The sequence below is a fragment of the Narcine bancroftii genome, chromosome 5, assembly GCF_036971445.1.
Source record: "Narcine bancroftii isolate sNarBan1 chromosome 5, sNarBan1.hap1, whole genome shotgun sequence".
Classification (NCBI taxonomy): domain Eukaryota; kingdom Metazoa; phylum Chordata; class Chondrichthyes; order Torpediniformes; family Narcinidae; genus Narcine; species Narcine bancroftii.
This window is the reverse complement of record NC_091473.1, coordinates 75,684,993-75,703,893: the sequence shown is the minus strand read 5'-3', so window position 1 is coordinate 75,703,893 and position 18,901 is coordinate 75,684,993. Positions and strand designations below refer to the sequence as shown.

At 40.5% G+C, this 18,901-nt stretch overlaps 1 protein-coding gene across 10 annotated transcripts in view; it reads left to right on the top strand.

The window, feature by feature from the left end:
* The window catches only part of dennd1b (DENN/MADD domain containing 1B), a 399,979-nt gene that overhangs the window by 213,538 nt on the left and 167,540 nt on the right, over positions 1–18,901 (top strand). For 9 of the 10 annotated variants that reach the window (XM_069937871.1, XM_069937862.1, XM_069937872.1 and 6 more), the window contains 2 exons: positions 12,645–12,714; positions 18,503–18,583. In XM_069937871.1, the coding sequence (XP_069793972.1) occupies positions 12,645–12,714; positions 18,503–18,583 (151 nt within the window). The remainder of the gene's footprint in view (positions 1–12,644; positions 12,715–18,502; positions 18,584–18,901) is intronic. The other variant, XM_069937870.1, reaches the window with a different exon arrangement.

Sequence of the window (18,901 nt, the reverse complement as noted above, 5' to 3'; positions counted from 1 at the left end):
AGAGGCTCATATGATTATCCAATCTCACACTCACCCCCGACTGCTAACATTAAAAAAATGCAAAAAGGAAAGGGTGTTTGAGCATGCCTTTATTAATGAGACCATATCTTGATCATCAGGAATTCAATGCTATTAACCTATCCATATTATTTAAACCTTTTCAGGGAAGTTAATTATATCCTTAAACCAGTATAATTCAATTAAGATTGTCATATTTTAACAAACACATCATATTCCTTTCTAATATTATGTTATATTTTCCTGGGGTGGGTGGGGGGGGAACACAACTTTGCATTTCCATATTCCAGCCAGTAAGTAGGGGGAGTTAGACTTCCATGTAACACCTATATACTTCCTGCCTACCACTAGTGCAATCCTCACAAACTGTATTTGATATTTTGATAGCTTTGTGCCAATAACCATAAGATTACTCGATAAATAGCGTTCTGGTCCCGATGGAAAATCCACTTCTATAATTTTTGTCAAAATTTCTGCCAAGTCATACCAAAAGGATCTTACTTTCACACATAGCCATAATGCATAAATGTTCCAACCTCTTTTCTTTGGCTTGGCTTCGCGGACGAAGATTTAGGGAGGGGGTAAAAAGTCCACGTCAGCTGCAGGCTCGTTTGTGGCTGACAAGTCCGATGCGGGACAGGCAGACACGGTTGCAGGGGAAAATTGGTTGGTTGGGGTTGGGTGTTGGGTTTTTCCTCCTTTGCCTTTTGTCAGTGAGGTGGGCTCTGCGGTCTTCTTCAAAGGAGGTTGCTGCCCGCCAAACTGTGAGGCGCCAAGATGCACAGTTTGAGGCGTTATCAGCCCACTGGCGGTGGTCAATGTGGCAGGCACCAAGAGATTTCTTTAGGCAGTCCTTGTACCTTTTCTTTGGTGCACCTCTGTCACGGTGGCCAGTGGAGAGCTCGCCATATAACACGATCTTGGGAAGGCGATGGTCCTCCATTCTGGAGACGTGACCCACCCAGCGCAGCTGGATCTTCAGCAGCGTGGACTCGATGCTGTCGACCTCTGCCATCTCGAGTACTTCGACGTTAGGGATGAAAGCGCTCCAATGGATGTTGAGGATGGAGCGGAGACAACACTGGTGGAAGCGTCCTAGGAGCCTCACCTAAAACACAAGTCCGGAATTTCAGATTTTAAATCATGTAATTTTTGCGATGTAAGACATAATTGGTACATAGAATTGTATTGTAGAAATCAACGTCTGATAATAATAAATGATGTCATATTATTAGAGCCATTTTGACCAATATTGTTATTGAATCCTTTCCTCAAGTCCATCTCCCCACCTTTCCCTTGATTTGTCTCTGTTGCTCTGAAAAAGAAACTATATCTTGGATATAAAATTTTTTCTTGTCATCCCCTTTTGAAGAAGTGCCTCCATATCACATTGGCAGGTCATGGCTTGTCCAAAACTATCTCTTTTTAAAAAAAAAAATCTTAATTGAAGTTAGGAAAAAGTTCTATTTGACAAATCATATCTATTTTTTAACTGTTCAAATGCCATAAATTGTTCTTGTTCATAACAATCCTTGAAACGCTTGATCCCTTTATGGTGTCCAGGATTTTATTTCCTAATGTCATTGGTATTAACTCATTTTGATACAATGGTGTTTTTGAAGATAACCCCACTTTTAGACCTATACACATTAATTTGTTGTCCATTCAGATATCTGGTGGCAGAGGGGAAGAAGCTCTTATTGTGCTGCTGGGTGTTTGTCTTCAGGCTCCTGTACATCCTTCCCCATGGTAGAGTGTGAAAAGGGTCCTTGAGAATAGAGGCTGCTTCTTTAATGAAACGTCTCTTATAGATGTCCATGGTGGTGCTAAGTTCACAACTCTGAAGATTTTTCTTGTCCTGTTCATTGGCACATCAATACCAGACAGTGATGCAACTCGTCAGAATGCTCCACACAGTACACCTGTAGAGTCTTTGGTGACATACCAAATCTCCTTAAACTCTTCACCAAGTATAGCTGCTGGCAAGTCTTCTTCATGATTGCGTCGACATGAAGGCCCCAAGAAACACCCTCAGAGATTTTAATACCCAGGAACTTGAAGCTCTTGACCCTTTCCACTGCTGACCCCTCGACGAGGACTGGTTCATGTTCACCTGTCGTCTCCTTCCTGAAGTCCACAATCAGCACCTTACAAGGTTGTCGTTGGGGTTCCACTCAATGAACGGATATATATTGTGCACTCCTGACCGCTTCCTCATTTACATCTGTGATTCTGCTGATGTGGTGTTATCAGCAAATTTGTAGATGATATTTCAATTGTGCCCATCCACCCAGTTCAGACTTTTCAGGTTTCAGATTTATTGTTAGAATAAATGACGCAACCCTGACCTTCTATTTTCTGCAGACGAGGCAGAATTACCACTTATTGATAATGCAGAAGAAAACCTGCACTCAGTGTTTACATGTAAACGTATAAAGAACTGTAAACAGATAATGAATGTAAACAAACTGTGCAATACAGAGAAAAATTTTTTTTAAATCAATGAAGTGCACAAGGAAGAGTCACTAATTGAGTTTGTTTTGGAGGAATCTGAAGGTGGAGGGGTAGCAACTGTGCCTGACCCTGGTGGTGTGAGACCTGTGGGACCTATACCTTTTTTCTGATGGCAGCAGCGAGAACAGAGCATGTGCTGGGTGGTGTGGGTTGTTGATGATTGCTGCTGCTCTCCGACAGCAGCATTCCCTGTACGTGTACTCAATAGTGTGGAGGGTTTTGTCTGTGATGACCTGGGCTGTGTCCACTACCTTGTGGAGGACTTTATGCTCAGAGGTATTGGTGTTCCCAAACCAGACTATGATGCAGCCAGTCAGCACACTTTCCACCACATCTCTGTAGACGATTGCCAGGTTTTGTGGTGTCATACCAAACCTTGGCAAACACCTAAGGAAGAAGTGGCACTGATGTGCTTTCTTCGCCATGCCATTAGTGTGTTGGGTCCAGGAAAGATCCTCCGAGATGGTGACTCCAAAGGAAATTTGCTTGCCCTCTCCACCTCTGATCCCCCCAATGATTCCTGGATTGTATACCTCTGGCTTTCCTTTCCTGAAGTCAACAATCCGTTCCTTCGTTTTGGTGACATTGAGTGCAAGTAATGGGTGTATAGTGAGTGGTGCAATGTGCTAAGCATGCATCCTTGAGGTGTGCCTGTATTGATTGTTAGTGAGGAGGAGATGTTGTTTTCAATTCGTATTGACTATTGTCTTCTGATGAGCAAGTCAAGGATCAATTGCAGAGGAGGGTGTCGAGGCCCAGATTTTAGAGCTTGTTGACCAGCACTGAGGGTTTGATGCCATTGAAGCTGAGCTGTAGTTGATGAAGTGTAGCCTGTTGAATATGTTGCTATACTCTATGTGATCCATTGCTGAGTGGCGAGCCAATGATATTGCATCTACTGTGGAGTGATTGTGACAAGGCAAATTGTAGTGCATCCAGATCTTGAGCAAATTAATTCTGGCCATGACCAACCTCTCAAAGCATTTCATCACAGTAGATGTGAGTGTAACTGGACGATAATCGTTGAAGCAACTCACCTCTCTCTTCTTGGGCACCGGGATAATTGATGCCTTTTTGAAGCAGGCAGAAATCTCGGACTGCACCAATGAGGGATTTAAAATGTCCATGAACACCTGGCTAATTGGATGGTACAGATTTTTAATATCCTGCCAGCAATGCCATCAGGGCCTGATGCCTAGCAAGGGTCAGCCCTTTTGAGGGATGTTCTGATAATGACCCTTTGATATCTGCCTCTGAGGCCATTGACTTCACCAGAGATTCTCATCCGGTATCGTTGAGTTCTTCTTAAAAGGTGTTCAGCAACAGATGAATGAAGATTAAGATTAAGTCCAGAGCTGCAGTCTGTCTGAGTGCAGTTGACTGTTCTAAGAGGGTCATGTGGTTTTCACAGAGAGAGAGAATTCAGTTCTACAGTTCAGCAGCAGCAGTAGCTGGGACTAGAACAGGACAAGCTGGGAAACTTAAGAAAAAAAACCATTTTGAAGACGGGTTGTGAGTTCTTTGTTTAGCCTGGTCAAAGCCCTTGTGGTCCATAGAAGAGGAGAGTACTGGCTGTATAATATTTCACTTGAAATAAGGGAAACAGAAAGGAACACTGTGGCAACTTGAGAGAAATGGGTTATCATCTGGAAAACCCTGATGGGGCAAGTTTATTTGGAAAGATACTGAAGTGGCTGATCAGAAGGGACCAGTTGTGGGTGTCCAATGAGCAATAAATTTTTATTTGAAAACCAACAAGAACCTTCCTGAGCGGTAACCATTTACTTTTCAAGCACAAAAGCCTGGTGAAATTCATAAATGTTAAAACTCTGTCCACAATATAAGAATTGCCTGAAACCAGTGAACTTGGAGGAGTGAGAAGTGAGATTGAACTGTGAATTAAAGAACTTTTCTGAATTTACACACACATTACATACACGTGCGCTTAGAATTAGAAGGGGGTTAAGTTAATAGTAATAAGTTAAAGTTTGATCCTGTTAAAGTTAAACAACTTTTGTTTGACTAACCATTTGCCTTGGTGAATTTCTATTGCTGCTGGGTTTTGGGGTCCTCTGGGCTCAAAACACTAGCATTACTGTGTAAACTGATGATCTATGTTGTTGCAATGCAAATTATTTGTTCATGAGCTAAAAATGATATAAACGGAATAAATTCAGGAATTCCATGTTGACTGTTTCTTAAAGTGTCTACAGTTACAGGGAGTTGAAGGAGACAATCAACCTGCTTTCGTATTATCCTCCTCGGTCTTCACATATGATGCCAAATACTCCTCTGCACTGATAAATGACTGATGGTGGACATGTATTTATTTATCTTTCCTACTCAGTACTTAATTCACAGAATGACCTTCCTGAAATTATGCTTGAAGCAGCTGAGGATTAAAACCTTGATTGAAAAGACTATTTTGGTGTCCATAAAATTTTTGAAGTTATCTAAAATTAATTTTGTAGTGGAAGCTCATTCCTCCAAATACAGTCCTTTCAGGTTGTTTTAACAAAAGTTATGACATTTAAACTTGGCAACTTCATCTAATTAAATTATTTAAATCCATTCATTCATGACTTTTTTTTACACAGTAGGAGAATGTCAAGGAATAGTTACAATGGTAGATAAATTTTGACAATTTCATGTGCAGGAAAACTGCAAAACTTTGTTCGCACAGCATCTTTGAAGCTGGGTAAAAAGAAATCAAGATTACAAATCATGAAGCATAAATCAGATTGATTAATCTGATGTCATAAGTGGAATCTGAAAATTCCTCATTTTGAACTGAGTACATGGTGATATCTGTGGAATGAAGGACAGTATGAGATCAATGATATTTATTGTTTCAGCACATTGAACCAGATGTAAATACTTGTTGCTCTCTAAGGTAACTGTTAGAGATTGGGAAGTGTTGGATGTGTGAAATCAAAAGGATAAATTCTTCAATAAAATGTATTAAATTAAGATTGAAATGCCATTGTTAATCAGGTCCTAAATTAAGCATTTGTGGTGGCTTGCCACGGCAGCGATCAAGCTGGCACTCTGGGCAGCGAGTGCAACCAAAGGCCAGCAGCCTGTGCAGCGGCACTGCTCCCAACAAGCGAACCAGCAGGCAGATAGCAGGGGCAGCTTAAAGGCCAGTGACCCCAAAATGGTGCTGGCCTTGCTGCACAGCCAACAGTCAGGGACAGCGTGTGAGGAAGAAGGTACCCGCACACGGGAAAGCTGCTTTTGTTATGCGGGTCATGACGGGAGTAAAAGGGGGAAACGACAGGAATGTGGTGAGTATAAAAGTCTGGTCTGAGCCCCTAATAAAACAGAGCTTCACCTGACTACACTACGTGTGTGGGTCTTCCTTCAAGTAGCGCGTGGCTACACATATCCTTTGTATAAGTGGGTGCTTTTTTTTGTAAGGTAGCTTTCAGGGTGATTGTCTCAGTGGTTGTGTTTTGCCCATGAGAAGTGTTGTACCACTAGAGATATTGTTAGAGGTATTGTTTCTCAATTGAGACATTAAAACAGCTGCTTTCCCAAATAGAAGTTTTTTAAAAATCCAGAGGTAGCATTCAAAAAGAGCAGAATTTTGATGCCCAGGCTAATATTTATCCATTGAGGAACACTATGGATATATACACAAGTTGACTGCCATGTTTCCTGCATTACATTGGTGTTAATGCTTCAAGATATCTCTACAGAGACCGCTTGAGGATGTCCTGATGTCATGAAAAGTGCTGTTAGGATCCAGTTCTTTTTGCTCCTCTTCGGAAACATTATTATCAGGTTGTTTTTTTTATGTGAACTTGAGTAATGTCTCTCTTCATCATCTTTGGAGTATCAAGGCCTTCACAAATCTCAGTTTCTTCAAACTTAACATGAAGTTCCCACTTTTGTTTGGGTTTACAGCTTATTTCGTTCTCTTTCTTAAGAGCTAAACATAAAGATAAAGAATGAAACATGGGAAAAGCTAGGCTCCGGAACTATGAGAAATACAATAAACACGAGGTTATGCATGATACAATATAATTGGTTACACAGGCTATACACCATGCCCCAAAAGTTAAATAAATGAGACCCAACAGTATCAGACAGATGTTTTCACTGTAAGAAGGAAACAGGAACAACAGTACATGCAATTTGGGCATGTGAGAAAGTGGAACAGTTTTGGGAAGATCTAAATCAGGTATTAAATAAAATCACAAAAAGCAACATACCAAAAAATCCAGAGATCTTTCTACTAAGTAATATAAGAAGTAAAGAACTTGACCTCAATTTGGATGGAGCACAAAAAAGATTTATTATGATAGCCTTAGCTGTAGCAAAAAAATGTCAACCTGGAAATCAGAAGATAGCCTGAGAATACAGCATAGAAATGAATAAATGTATTCCATTGGAAAAAATAACATATAATTTAAGAAATAACATCACAATATTCGAACAAATTTGGGAACTGTACATGGAACACAACAGAGAAGTCCTACTGTGGACCTCCACCCCCTAAAATGACAGAATGAGAAGAAGATGAAATGAACTGACCCAGTGTGTAAAAGTAGATGACACAATTTTCTTGTTTATTTTCATTGTATGATGACATTGTTTAATGGGTTTAATGTATCATATAGGTTGAACGTTTAGTGGGTGGGGAGGGAGGTGGGAAGGAGGGAGGGAAGGGAGGGGGGAAAAAGTGGAGAAAATGACACTGTGTATATTCAAGAGGGAAATGTTTATGTGTATTTTGGTCAATATAGTTCATAGTGTGAAAAATTTTTAAAAATTTTAAAAACTTAACATGAAGTGATGAATCTGAAGTGTGAAAGGAATACTTTTGATGGAATTCTGTAACCGATAGTGGCAGAAACATTAATCCATTCTGTGAAATGTAATTGTTCAGCAAATGTTTCAAGGGATATTTAACCTTTGACTGTCATTCATTAATTTTTATTATGGCATTAGTAGTAATTATCAATGTAGTATTTGAACTTCTGTTCAAAATTACTTCAGGGTTCTTGCTTGTAGTGAAATACTGCCATGCCAGCCAAGCTTAAGTGTGATACCTTAATTTATATAATTTTTGGATTATAGAAATTTCGTGAGACCTTTTTATTTAGTTAAGACCAATTTTTGGGTATTAGAATATGTTTAATCTTCACACAAAACAATAGAGTTTATCTCATCATTGACCATATAATATATAGTCTTCTTTTCTTCTTTCTCTTTGGCTTGGCTTCGCGGACGAAGATTTATGGAGGGGGTAAAAAGTCCACGTCAGCTGCAGGCTCGTTTGTGGCTGACCAGTCCGATGCGGGACAGGCAGACACGATTGCAGCGGTTGCAAGGGAAAATTGGTTGGTTGGGGTTGGGTGTTGGGTTTTTCCTCCTTTGCCTTTTGTCAGTGAGGTGGGCTCTGCGGTCTTCTTCAAAGGAGGCTGCTGCCCGCCAAACTGTGAGGCGCCAAGATGCACGGTTTGAGGCGTTATCAGCCCACTGGCGGTGGTCAATGTGGCAGGCACCAAGAGATTTCTTTAGGCAGTCCTTGGCCTAGAAACATACCTGTAGAATCAATCTAGCCAATTCTGATCAACACCATACAGTTCAGAGTTCCTGACGAACTCAAAGATTTGTTTTTAAATTTGAAGCAACTGGGCACGGTTTTTCTTTGGGGTTTATCAAACCACTGGACCACCAGGAAAAAAAATTGTAATTGCATGTTTTGTTATGACCCCCGTTGTCATGCCCTTCTTTTTGCAAGAAACCCATTTGTGGGTTGAGAGTGTTCAGAGGTTTGAGCTGCACAGAGAGGCAAGAGCTAACATTAGTTGAAACTAATACCAGGAATCTTTTCTGTTTTGATTGTGCTGAGAACTGCACTCTTTTCTATTTCTGGTAATTGTTGGGTCTGAAGAGTTCATTGTAGATTTTTCTAAAGGATACCCTCTTGCCCAATGTGAGGTTTAGCATAGTGATTCGTACTTTAGAAATTCCAAATAAACTGAGAGCTTGGTGTCAGGGAGCTGGAGTGAGAAGTCAAATCTATCCAGGTCTCCACATGTGGTGAGATGCAATGAAATGACCTAAACCCTGTACATCAACTATTCCACTCAAAAATCTGCAGAATTCATTCCTCTCAGCCTAATCCACAGGGAAGTGGCATACTTCCTTTCACTTTCCGATGCTGAGCCCACATCCACTTTGCTGGGTCCGAGGAGGACCAAGGACTCTCATGATTTATGAAGAGTCACAGCTGTGTGGAGCCCCCCTCTTCGCTCTCTTCTCACAAGCATGTGGTTTAATTATCACTGGGAGATGAGCCAGTTGGAAAGCATGATGCAGGATCTTGCCTTGAGCTGGGAAAGCACATCTGGAGTCTTTCCTCAGATAGCTGTACAATACTCCTCATAGAGCATCCCCCTTCTCCACTGTGCATAAATGAGAATGGACTGACAGTACTCTGGAAATTCCTTTCGGGAGTTAGAATTGATATTTAGACAAATAGTGACCTCAAGTGTGAAATGATGAACCTCATATCACTCTTCGATATATATTATCTGTGTTGAACCCAAATGTAAAAAATGCAATTTCAAACCACCAGGATGTAAAGAGTTGCTTGTAACAAAACTCTCCTTATGTTGATAATGTACAATCAAGACCTATAATTGGGGTAGTTTAAAATTAGAGGAGTGCATGCTTTCAATATACTGTTTGCATTATGCCTTCATTATATCAGAATATATTTTATGGGGGTTGTTTTATTAATTTGTTCATGGGATGTTGATATTATTGATGAGATGAATATTTGTGGCACAGTAATAATTACTCCTGAATTTGAGTTATTTGTAAATCAGACTGGGGAAGTATGGTGCATTTCCTTCCCTGAAGGACATCAGTGAACTAATGTGCACAAGGACCACATGGAGATTTCATGGTGACCCTTACCAGTATGAGCAATTCGAAAAGACAGCACATCTGTGACATTGAGAATCTATTTGTTGCAGTCAACAGGATTGGAACATGATTGCAGGTGACAGAAGGATGCAATTGCAGACAAATTTTTTGAAGGCTAATTTTTGAAGCGAAAGGATTAGAAATGTTAAAAGGTTAAAGATTATTTTTTCTCAGGTAAAGTAGGCAAATTAATGATGGGAGGTGGAGCTACACCTTTATTTTTGCATTGCAAGGTGTTGGTGCAGACATAAAAGCAGGGACATGCAGCAAACAGTGTTCAGGAGAATTTACCAGTGCAAGTCATGTCCCAAATCTGATGGGTTCTTTTTTGTGCAAGTGGATGTAAAATACTATTGGACAATTCTGAAAAATGAGTGAGCTCATACATTTCAAAGGTACCTCAATGAAAAAAGAAGCAAGTTTATAATAGAAGTGCATTGTTGGCAATGAGTGAGGAACTCTGTAATGTTGAGCCTGGTGGCCAAGGAGAAGCAGTATTTGAAAGTGCTTCTTCCCAGCACAGTAGGATTTCAACATTTTAATCATGAATTGCACAAGAGCACTGAAAGCAAGACTACTATCCTGGATTTACATTTAATTGGGATTTTAACAAAAACTATACAGGCAATCTTTGTGATCAAGGTAGGTAGGGCAAGGCACCCAATTCTTCTTCAGCAGTATCTGTGGGGGAGCCTGACAGAATTTCAAGTCAAGTTCATTGTCATCTGATTACTCAAGTACAACCCGACGAAACGCTGTTCTCTGGTCCTCTGTGCAAAACACACAGGCACATCACCGGGCATAAAACACATCCAGGCAAACAATACATATTGCAGGCCTAGTATTCATATATGCAAATTTAAAAAATGATCTTTTCATAAATATTGGAGTCTCAGATGCTTAGTTTGAGCAGTTCCTCTGGTCAGCCAAAGTGGCTGCTGCAAAGTCGTACGCTGCCTTTTTTAAAATTGCTTTTGTTTCTTTTTCACTTTATTGAAGATAACTTTCAAGGAATGTGCTGGGAGAGTAGATCAGTTTTTTTTTAAAAAAAGGATGAAATCTTTAGTGGTGATGCCCCTGAAGGCTGTAATGTCAGTTGAGCCTCAAAGTTTTGTGTCCCATTTTGAATGTACCATAGTGCTCCATAGCCAGTGGAACATGGTTGACAAACAGTTGTTTAAAAATTGGACAAGATGTGCTCCCATACCAGCAATGTGATCATGATCAGATTTTTTAAAAAGTTTTTCAGTGATGTCATTTGAGAGGTGGTATATTGGTGATATGAAATGGTGCATTGGGAGGCTTTGCTTCGAAACGAAAACAAATCGGGCATTGGTTTGATGCTTCATCAGAAAGATGTAATCTCTGACTGTGCAACATTGTTTAACAGGATGCCACCCTACCTGTGCTCAGGACTCTGTCAACAGACTTGAATGTATATCCTTAAAAGTGAGAGCAATAACGGAAACTCAGATTTGCTGATGGCATGACAGATTATGCCAGAAGGGAGAAGTGAGCAGTACTAATGTATGAGGAGTAGAATGAAAAATGTGATGGTGAGAAATAAAGAATACAATACACTCACTGGGGGTTGTGACTTGAATGTTAAATTTAAAAAGTCATGAGGGTAATACTGGTTGAGAATAACCTTACACAGAGGATGGGGCATGGAATGCAACAATCCATGGTTCAGGTTGAGTCCAAGTTCATGAGATGTAAGAGACAAACCATGAATACAGCATGAAGTTCATGGCAAGGTCGGGAGTCGGACACAGAAACGAGGTGGAGCTGTCTGAAAAGGCTTTTTGGGCTGGTGGGGTCAGAAAAATAAACAGATTTTGCATTTGAAGTACAAAGACCAATTTACAAAAATGTGAATGCATTTAAAAGTGAATACAGAAGTGAATCAGATCAATTCTGAAACAGGTAGTTTGAGGAGGGAAGTTACAAGATTCAGTTGTAATCATTGCATTGGTTGTTTTAAGTTTTGGATTATAATTAGAAGGAAATGTTTTAAGGTTCAATTTATTGTCACAATAATAAAACAGTGTCCTATTACATGAAATTCCATTTTGCCTGCTGCAAGACAGACAGATTCACCACCGGCAGGAATTTCCCTCCCCCCCCCCCCCCCCCCCACCCCACCAAAGTCACTAAGCGTCCTTAGATTCACCTCCAGCACTTCTGCAGCCTCCGAAGCCACACAGAGTCTAGTCCAAACCATTAGCCACCCGAGTTCCAGATCTAAAACTCTAACACAGTCAGGGACCTTTTGGTGCCCTCGACACCTCCTCGCATCCCAGTTCCAATACCTGGTACCCCCTCCGGCCAATTCGAGCCACTCTTCAGCAGTCTGCAGCCTAGCATGAGTCTCCTGACAGAAGTCTCCAGCAACCTGCAGCTTCCGTGAGCCACCAGCATTCCGCCGCAGAGCCCACTCGCTGGTCCACCTCCGTGGTCACAGTCCCGTGGGTCATCTCTTCCGTTTCTCCTTCTCAGATGGGGGATGGTCTTCCCGTCCTCTGGTGTCCTGCTCCAGTTCTCTGCTTCCCCAGAGTCTGCAGCCCCTTGTGCCTGCTGCTGATTAATAGGCGCCGCCATCTTGGGTGCAGACCCCGAGGTCACAGGATCTAAGATAAAAACCACTGTCAGCTCCCTCAGCAGGCTGTTTGAAGCCCGTGCAGAGCCAACAGCAGTCGACTGGGCAGCCGGACCCTGCGGGAGCACTGCATTTCCGCTCCCTTGCTCTCCGCGGATTCACCACAGCGGCTTTGGCAGCGGCACCATCTTTTGTGATACACCATGTACAATATTTTTAATAATTCAGCAAATAATTTTATATTGATTTAATACATCAGGAAGATTTGAATCTTTTAAATATTAAAGGTAAGTAAGTTATAACATTGAAAATATTTAAACTGTAGATCTGGATTGTGGAAAGGGACTTTGAAAACCACCGGCATTATTAACGATCTGGAAGGCGATGTTGAGGGTTGAAAGCAGAGGAAAATGGGGCTAAATCTGAAATTAGCTCTGGGTATTAACTCTCTTCATGCACTGATAAATAATAACTGACATTCTTTTCAAAAAGTTTATTTTTGCTATGATTGTATTTTCAATTGTGCAATGCATTCATGATTTAGTTACTATCTTGTGCTCTGTTTCAGTTATTTGCCTTGGTTTGAAGTTTTCTACAAGCTGCTGAACACATTGGCAGATCTTCTGGTTAAAGAGCAGGTAAAATATTTGCTTTTGCCTCTTGGTTGATTAAACTGGTTAAATGATGTGACAATCAGATGAGTATTATTTCCATTCATTACCAATAAATTCAGGTGTAAAATTTCCAAGTTCAATGCAATTCTCGGAGCTGGGGAATGTACTTTAGAAGTCCAATTGGCCAACCATAAAATAAAACTACAATTGCATCTTGAAACAACAGACCAGTACTTGCCTGCAGCATACAATTAATAGCATACACCATTGCACACACGAAAATAATCATCCATGTATTTTATTGGGTCAGGTTGTATGTATGTATGATGTATGCTATCAATTATGATTCAGCATCATAGAGTTAAGTGAAAAGATTTAAACTATTCATTGAACTACAATGGCAAGAAAACATGACACACTTGATGGTATTTGTTTTGCCAGAATTTGCAAACTGTTATTGAATGTTAAATAATTCTGTAATAATGAACCACAATTTGCAACCAATTGTACTTTCCATTGACTCAAGGGAAAAAAAAATGTTGATTCAGATCTCTGGCAAATCTCTCCATAATAACATGGCCTTTTCCCAGCAGTTGCAGCAAAGACCAATGAAACAACTGGTCATCCCAGGAGAGTGTCAGATAAAGCCCCATCATGACACAGTGGATGTCTTGAATAGACCACAAATCCATGCCCCCTGGTTTGCAGGCTGTTGGAGCTGTGGAAAATTATGAATTGCATAATCTATTCATGATATTGAAAAGCATTTTAGAAATAGAAGGATATCACACTTAAAGCAGAAACATTTAAATAAAATCAAAATTTTTAAAAATCAGTCCGGGAAATGCAAGCAGTTCATCAGCTGGCTGACAATATTTCTTCACAAGATCCTTTCCAATTTGACTAACTTTTCATTTTCCCCCAACTTGCAACAAGAAACAAAATACTGATTTCAGGAGCTTGTGTATTTGCCAAGGCCATGTCTGCAAATGGTCTGAGCATTGTTCATGCTTTTACTAACTCAAACTGCTACAAATTTAAAAGCCATTGAGAAGTCTTAAAAGCGCCATATGGACTGAACTGAAAGAAGGCAGGAGGTTGGGGTTGAGAGGAAAAATACATCAGCCGTGATTCGAATGATTGTGCAGACTCAATGGGCAGAATGGCCCAATATTATCCTACAGTCTAATTAAAGGACTACATTGTTAGTTGCTGCTGCTCCTCAGTCTTGTCCTCAAGACAGTATCTACTCTCTGCTCTTTCATAACTGCCCTGGCCCAATTGCAAATCAATTGCAAATTCACTTCAGAATTGAAGATGACAATTTGGGACATCAGGTTATGTTATTTTTGCATCATCCAACCCAGTTGCATTTCATGACTTTTCCTTCACTGCCCTGAAGATAATCACCCTTCAAATATTTACCTCATTCACCTAATTTCCCTTTGAAAGCCACAGGTGGCACTGCATCCACCACATTTTCAGGCAGAGTATTTCTGATCACAACTGCATGCTGCATGGAGAAATCCTCAGATCATTCTCCACTCTAAATTCAAGTCATTTAGTCCTTGACCCCTCTGCTAATGGGAATTTGTCCTCTTTATTTGTTCCATCTAAACCCATCAAAAATTTGTACACATCTTAATCCTTTCTCAAGATTCTCCACTTCAAGGAATGCAATCCCACTCTTGTCATTTAATCCTCACAACTGAAACCCTCTCATGTTGCCACAATTTCATTCAATTTTCTGTACTCCCTTTGGGGCCTTTATGATTTAAGTAAGGTATTGTGTCAGGAAAGAGACAAAATGCTTCAGTAGTGGATCTGGTATTTTATGAAGATCCACCTGCTGCGATACTCTAGACTATTTTTGTGAAGTTCACTATCCCATGAGCTTTAGAAACTGCTTTCTTAATCTTTGCTGCTGAAGATTTAAACGTGTGTACACCATGGTTGCTTGCTCTTGAAGCTCATTTAGAAGTAAAACATTTTTCTAATTTCAATTCTGGTATCTCTCAGGGATATAGGATATGTGTCAACGAGGCCAGGTGGCAAATCCACCTCCATTGTAAGCACCTTTTACAGGGCAGTTCTTCCTCACCCCACCATCTCCTCCCCCTTACCCCCACTATCTCCTCCCCCACCCCCAACATCCCCTGCCCCTACCCCCACCATCTCCTCCCCCACCCCCAATATTTCCCCCACCCCCACCATCACCTCCCCCACACCCCATCTCCTCCCAATCATCCCCACCACTAATAGCTCCTCGTTCCCTTACATTAGCACCTATTTCAAGATTTCCAATTGTTCTTACACAGTTTTTTTTCTCTATTTCTTTAGTTAATCTGGCCCAGTCCTCTCTCATCCAACTGGATACAGACCTCCTGTTGTTACAAAGTTCTGGTCTCGATTGATCTTACCTCTCCCATTGATCAACCAGCTATAGGGCCACACAGCATTCAAACAGGCCCTGCAGCACAACCTTTGCAGGCTGACCAAAATGTCCTACCTACACTAGTCCCGCATGCCTGCAATTGGCCCATATCCCTCGAAAATCATCCTATCCATGTGCGTAGCCAATTTTTTTTCTGAAACATTGTCATAGTATCGAATCCAACCATCTCCTCCAGTCTCCCATTCCTTGCATGCACCTTCCTCAGATTCCTGTTGAATGTCTCATAATTCTGAGATTCTTACTCCTTGTGTGGATAAGAATGGGGGCTGTAGGAATGACGAGCAACCTAACTGTGGCACCGTGGTTCAGGAAGGAATTCAAGAGGGGGAGAGAAGAGAAATGTATTGGTAATCGTGGAAATTGTAGTTAGGGGAATAGACAAAGTTCTTTGTCGCAGGGATAGAATATCCTGAAGGCTGTGTGCTTGCCTGGTGGTGGGTATGGGACATCTTATCTGTCCTGCAGAGGAATTTTCAGTGGGAGAGGAAAGATCCAGTTGCTGCAGCCCATGTGGGTACCAACAATGTATGTAGAACCAGGAAAGAGGTTCTGCGAAGGGAATTTGAGGAGCTAATGGAAGCAAGAAGGTGATAATTTATGGATTACTACCTGAGCCACATGCAAATTGGCACAAGTTCCAGAAGATTAAAGAGTTAAATGCGTTGGTTTGGGAGAAGTAGGTTCCAATTCATGGGAAATTGGCACCAGTATTGGGGAAGGAAGGAAATGTTCAAAGAGGTTGGGTTCCATCTGAACCATGATGAGACCTGGAACCTGGTGAATTACATAACTTGGACTGTGGACAAAGCTCTAAATTAAGTAGTAAGGGGGTGAGTTCAACAGATTGGAGAGAAGTGGTTAAAGTAAAAGCAAAAGCTTTAAAAAAAAGAGAAAAGTAAGAGTAGAGGGGATTAAAGTCAAGTGCAAACAAGGTAGAGATTACCAGATTTTTAAAGCACGAAGTGTTTCTGAATGCCTGTAGTATTCAAAACAAGGTTAATGAACCTGAGGCACAAATCAGCACAAACCAGTGTGATTTAGTGGCCATTACAGAAACCTGGTTACAGGGTGGAGAGGTTGGGAATTAAATATCCAAGGATATCAGGTAATAAGGAAGGTAAGGGAGGTGGGGTTGCGCCCTTAGTTAAAAATGAAGTCAGCGCAATATAGTAAGAGATGATTCAAGATTTAAGGAGTAGAATGTTTTATCCATTTGGGTAGAGATTCGGAATAGTTAAAAAAATCACTGGTGGGAGCTGTCTATAGATCACCCAAAATTAACATTACACTGGCACTGGCCAAATAAACCAAGAATTGTCAGAGGCATGCAAGGATGGAATAGCAGTTATCATGGGTGAATAGTGAGGCATCTGGAGAGAAATGGATCCATCAGGCAGACGCAGCAGGAACTCAGCAAAGGCAGATCATGTTTGACAAATTTACTGGAGTTCTTTGAGGATATAACGAGTGCAGTAGAGGGGAGCAGATGGATGTTGTTTAGCTGGACTTCCAGAAGGCATTCAATAAGGTGACACATAAAATACTTATACTGAAGATAATGATGCATAGAGTTGGGTGTGATGTATTAGCATAGATAGAGGATTGATTAACCAATGGAAAGCAGAGGTGGGGATACAGGGGTTGTTTTTCTGGTTGGCAATCAGTGGTAAAGGGAATGCTGCAGGGGTTGGTGCATATTTTCACAGTATACATAAATGATCTGGAAGAGGGAACAAAGTGCAGTGAATCCAAGTTTGCTGATTACACTAAATTGAGTGGAAAAGCAAATTGTGTAAAGGTTATGGAGAGTGCAGAACCAAAGACAGGTTAAGTGAGTGGGCAAGGGTCTGGCAGATAGAATACAATGTTTGTCAATGTGAAATTGTCCACTTTGAAATTAAAAATAGAAGATCAGAGTATTACTTAAATGGCTTGCAATTGTAGCATGCTGCTGTGCAGAAGATCTTGGGAGTGTTTGTATATGAATCGCAAAGGTTGGTTTGCAGGTGCAACAGTCTATCAAGGAGGCAAATGGAATGTTTGCTTTCATTGTTAGAGACCCTGAATTTAGGATAAGGGAGGTTATGCTTGATGTGCCAGATAATGAAGAGATCAAAGGCAGTGTAGTTAAACACATATCATGTCTTTTATTAGTAGAAACTCAGTCGTACAATAATGAATGATAATGGGTGCATACACAGTTATAATTGAGGGGAATGCCCTTGGTGGTAGAAATAATCCATGTCCAATGCCAGTAGTGCAGACTAAGCATAGTGAGAGGTTGACAGCATGACACAGATTCACCACAATGCTGCAGCTGTAAAAGGTACTGATGAAGCAGCATCTTGAGTTTAGCGTACAGTTCTGGTTTCCTTACTTGAGGAAGGATGTACTGGCTTTGGAGACAGTGCAGAGGAGGTTCACCAGGTTTTGATTCCAGAGATGAAGGGGTTCGCCTCTGAGAGAGATTGAGTCATCTGGGACTGTACTGGCTGAAATTTTGAAGAATGGGAGGGGATCTTATAGAAACATTTAAAATTATGAAAAGCATAGATAAGATTGAGGGAGGTAAGTTGTTTCCATTGGGAGGGGAGACCAGAACTAGGGGAGATAGATTCAGGATAGTAGATTTTGAAGAGGAGCTGCTTTTTCCAAAGGGGTGAATCTGTGGAATTTTCTCCCCATCGATGCAGTGGTGATGAAGATTCCTATTCTCCAAGTGATCCATGAATGATGATTGGTCCACTTAGTTCATTCTTCAGAACCAGGTCAAACAAATGTTCTTTCTTCACTAAAACAAAGTTGTACTTGTCTACATAGTTCTCTTCCACACCCCGCCCCCCTCTCCAAACACCCCAATCACCCCTTGTCCTTTCACTTTATCCCAATCAATACTGAGGTGGTTGAAAGACCTCTGTTATTCCATGACTCTTGCACCTCATTGTGAAGGGTTCCTGGTCCTCATCAGTGAATAGCTCTATTGTTTGCACTAATCATTGTAATATTTATAAGCAATAGTGCCAAATTAAATGCAAGGCATCAGTCTAATTTAATGTATGGGCATAGAAGGGTTCTTCAGTTCACAAAAACTAAATCTGTGATTTAAATCCCATTTTATTTCCATTGTTTCAATTACTATCTGATAAATATCTAAAAATGTTCTTCAAAAAGAGAAGATTTGATAGATTTGAAATACTAACAGCATTTATTCTTCTGTCAGAAGGTCCAATTGGACTATCAATGGAGATGATGCACAGGGGACATCAAATGCCTTCGTCCTAGCTTCCCCTTCAGATGAATTCCTAATGTCTGACTTTATCCAGTTTGTAAAAACATTGTTCTTATTTGCCTTTGCAGGAAAATGACTTGAATAATATTTTGCAAACATTGTACAAGCATGATGTACCATTGCCAAATACTCCTGTCAATCTCAGCTTGGTAGGTTTATTTTTCCATTTGCTTGCTTTATTGCCATTGAACATTCTAGCATTTTCTAATATTCGTATGCCATCAGATAAATTGAACTGGATTTGCTGGTATTTTATTTAAGTAACCTGCAAAAGCCTTTCAGAATCTGAATTAGGTTTATTGTCATGAACATGGGTCATGATTTTTTTTTAATTTAGCAACAGTATTATGCAGAACAAAGTGCAAAAATACTATAAAATTACAATTACATAAATACAAGATTTTAAAAAAGTAGTGCAATAAAAGAAAGAAAAGTGAGATAGTGTTGATAAGTTCATTGACCATTCA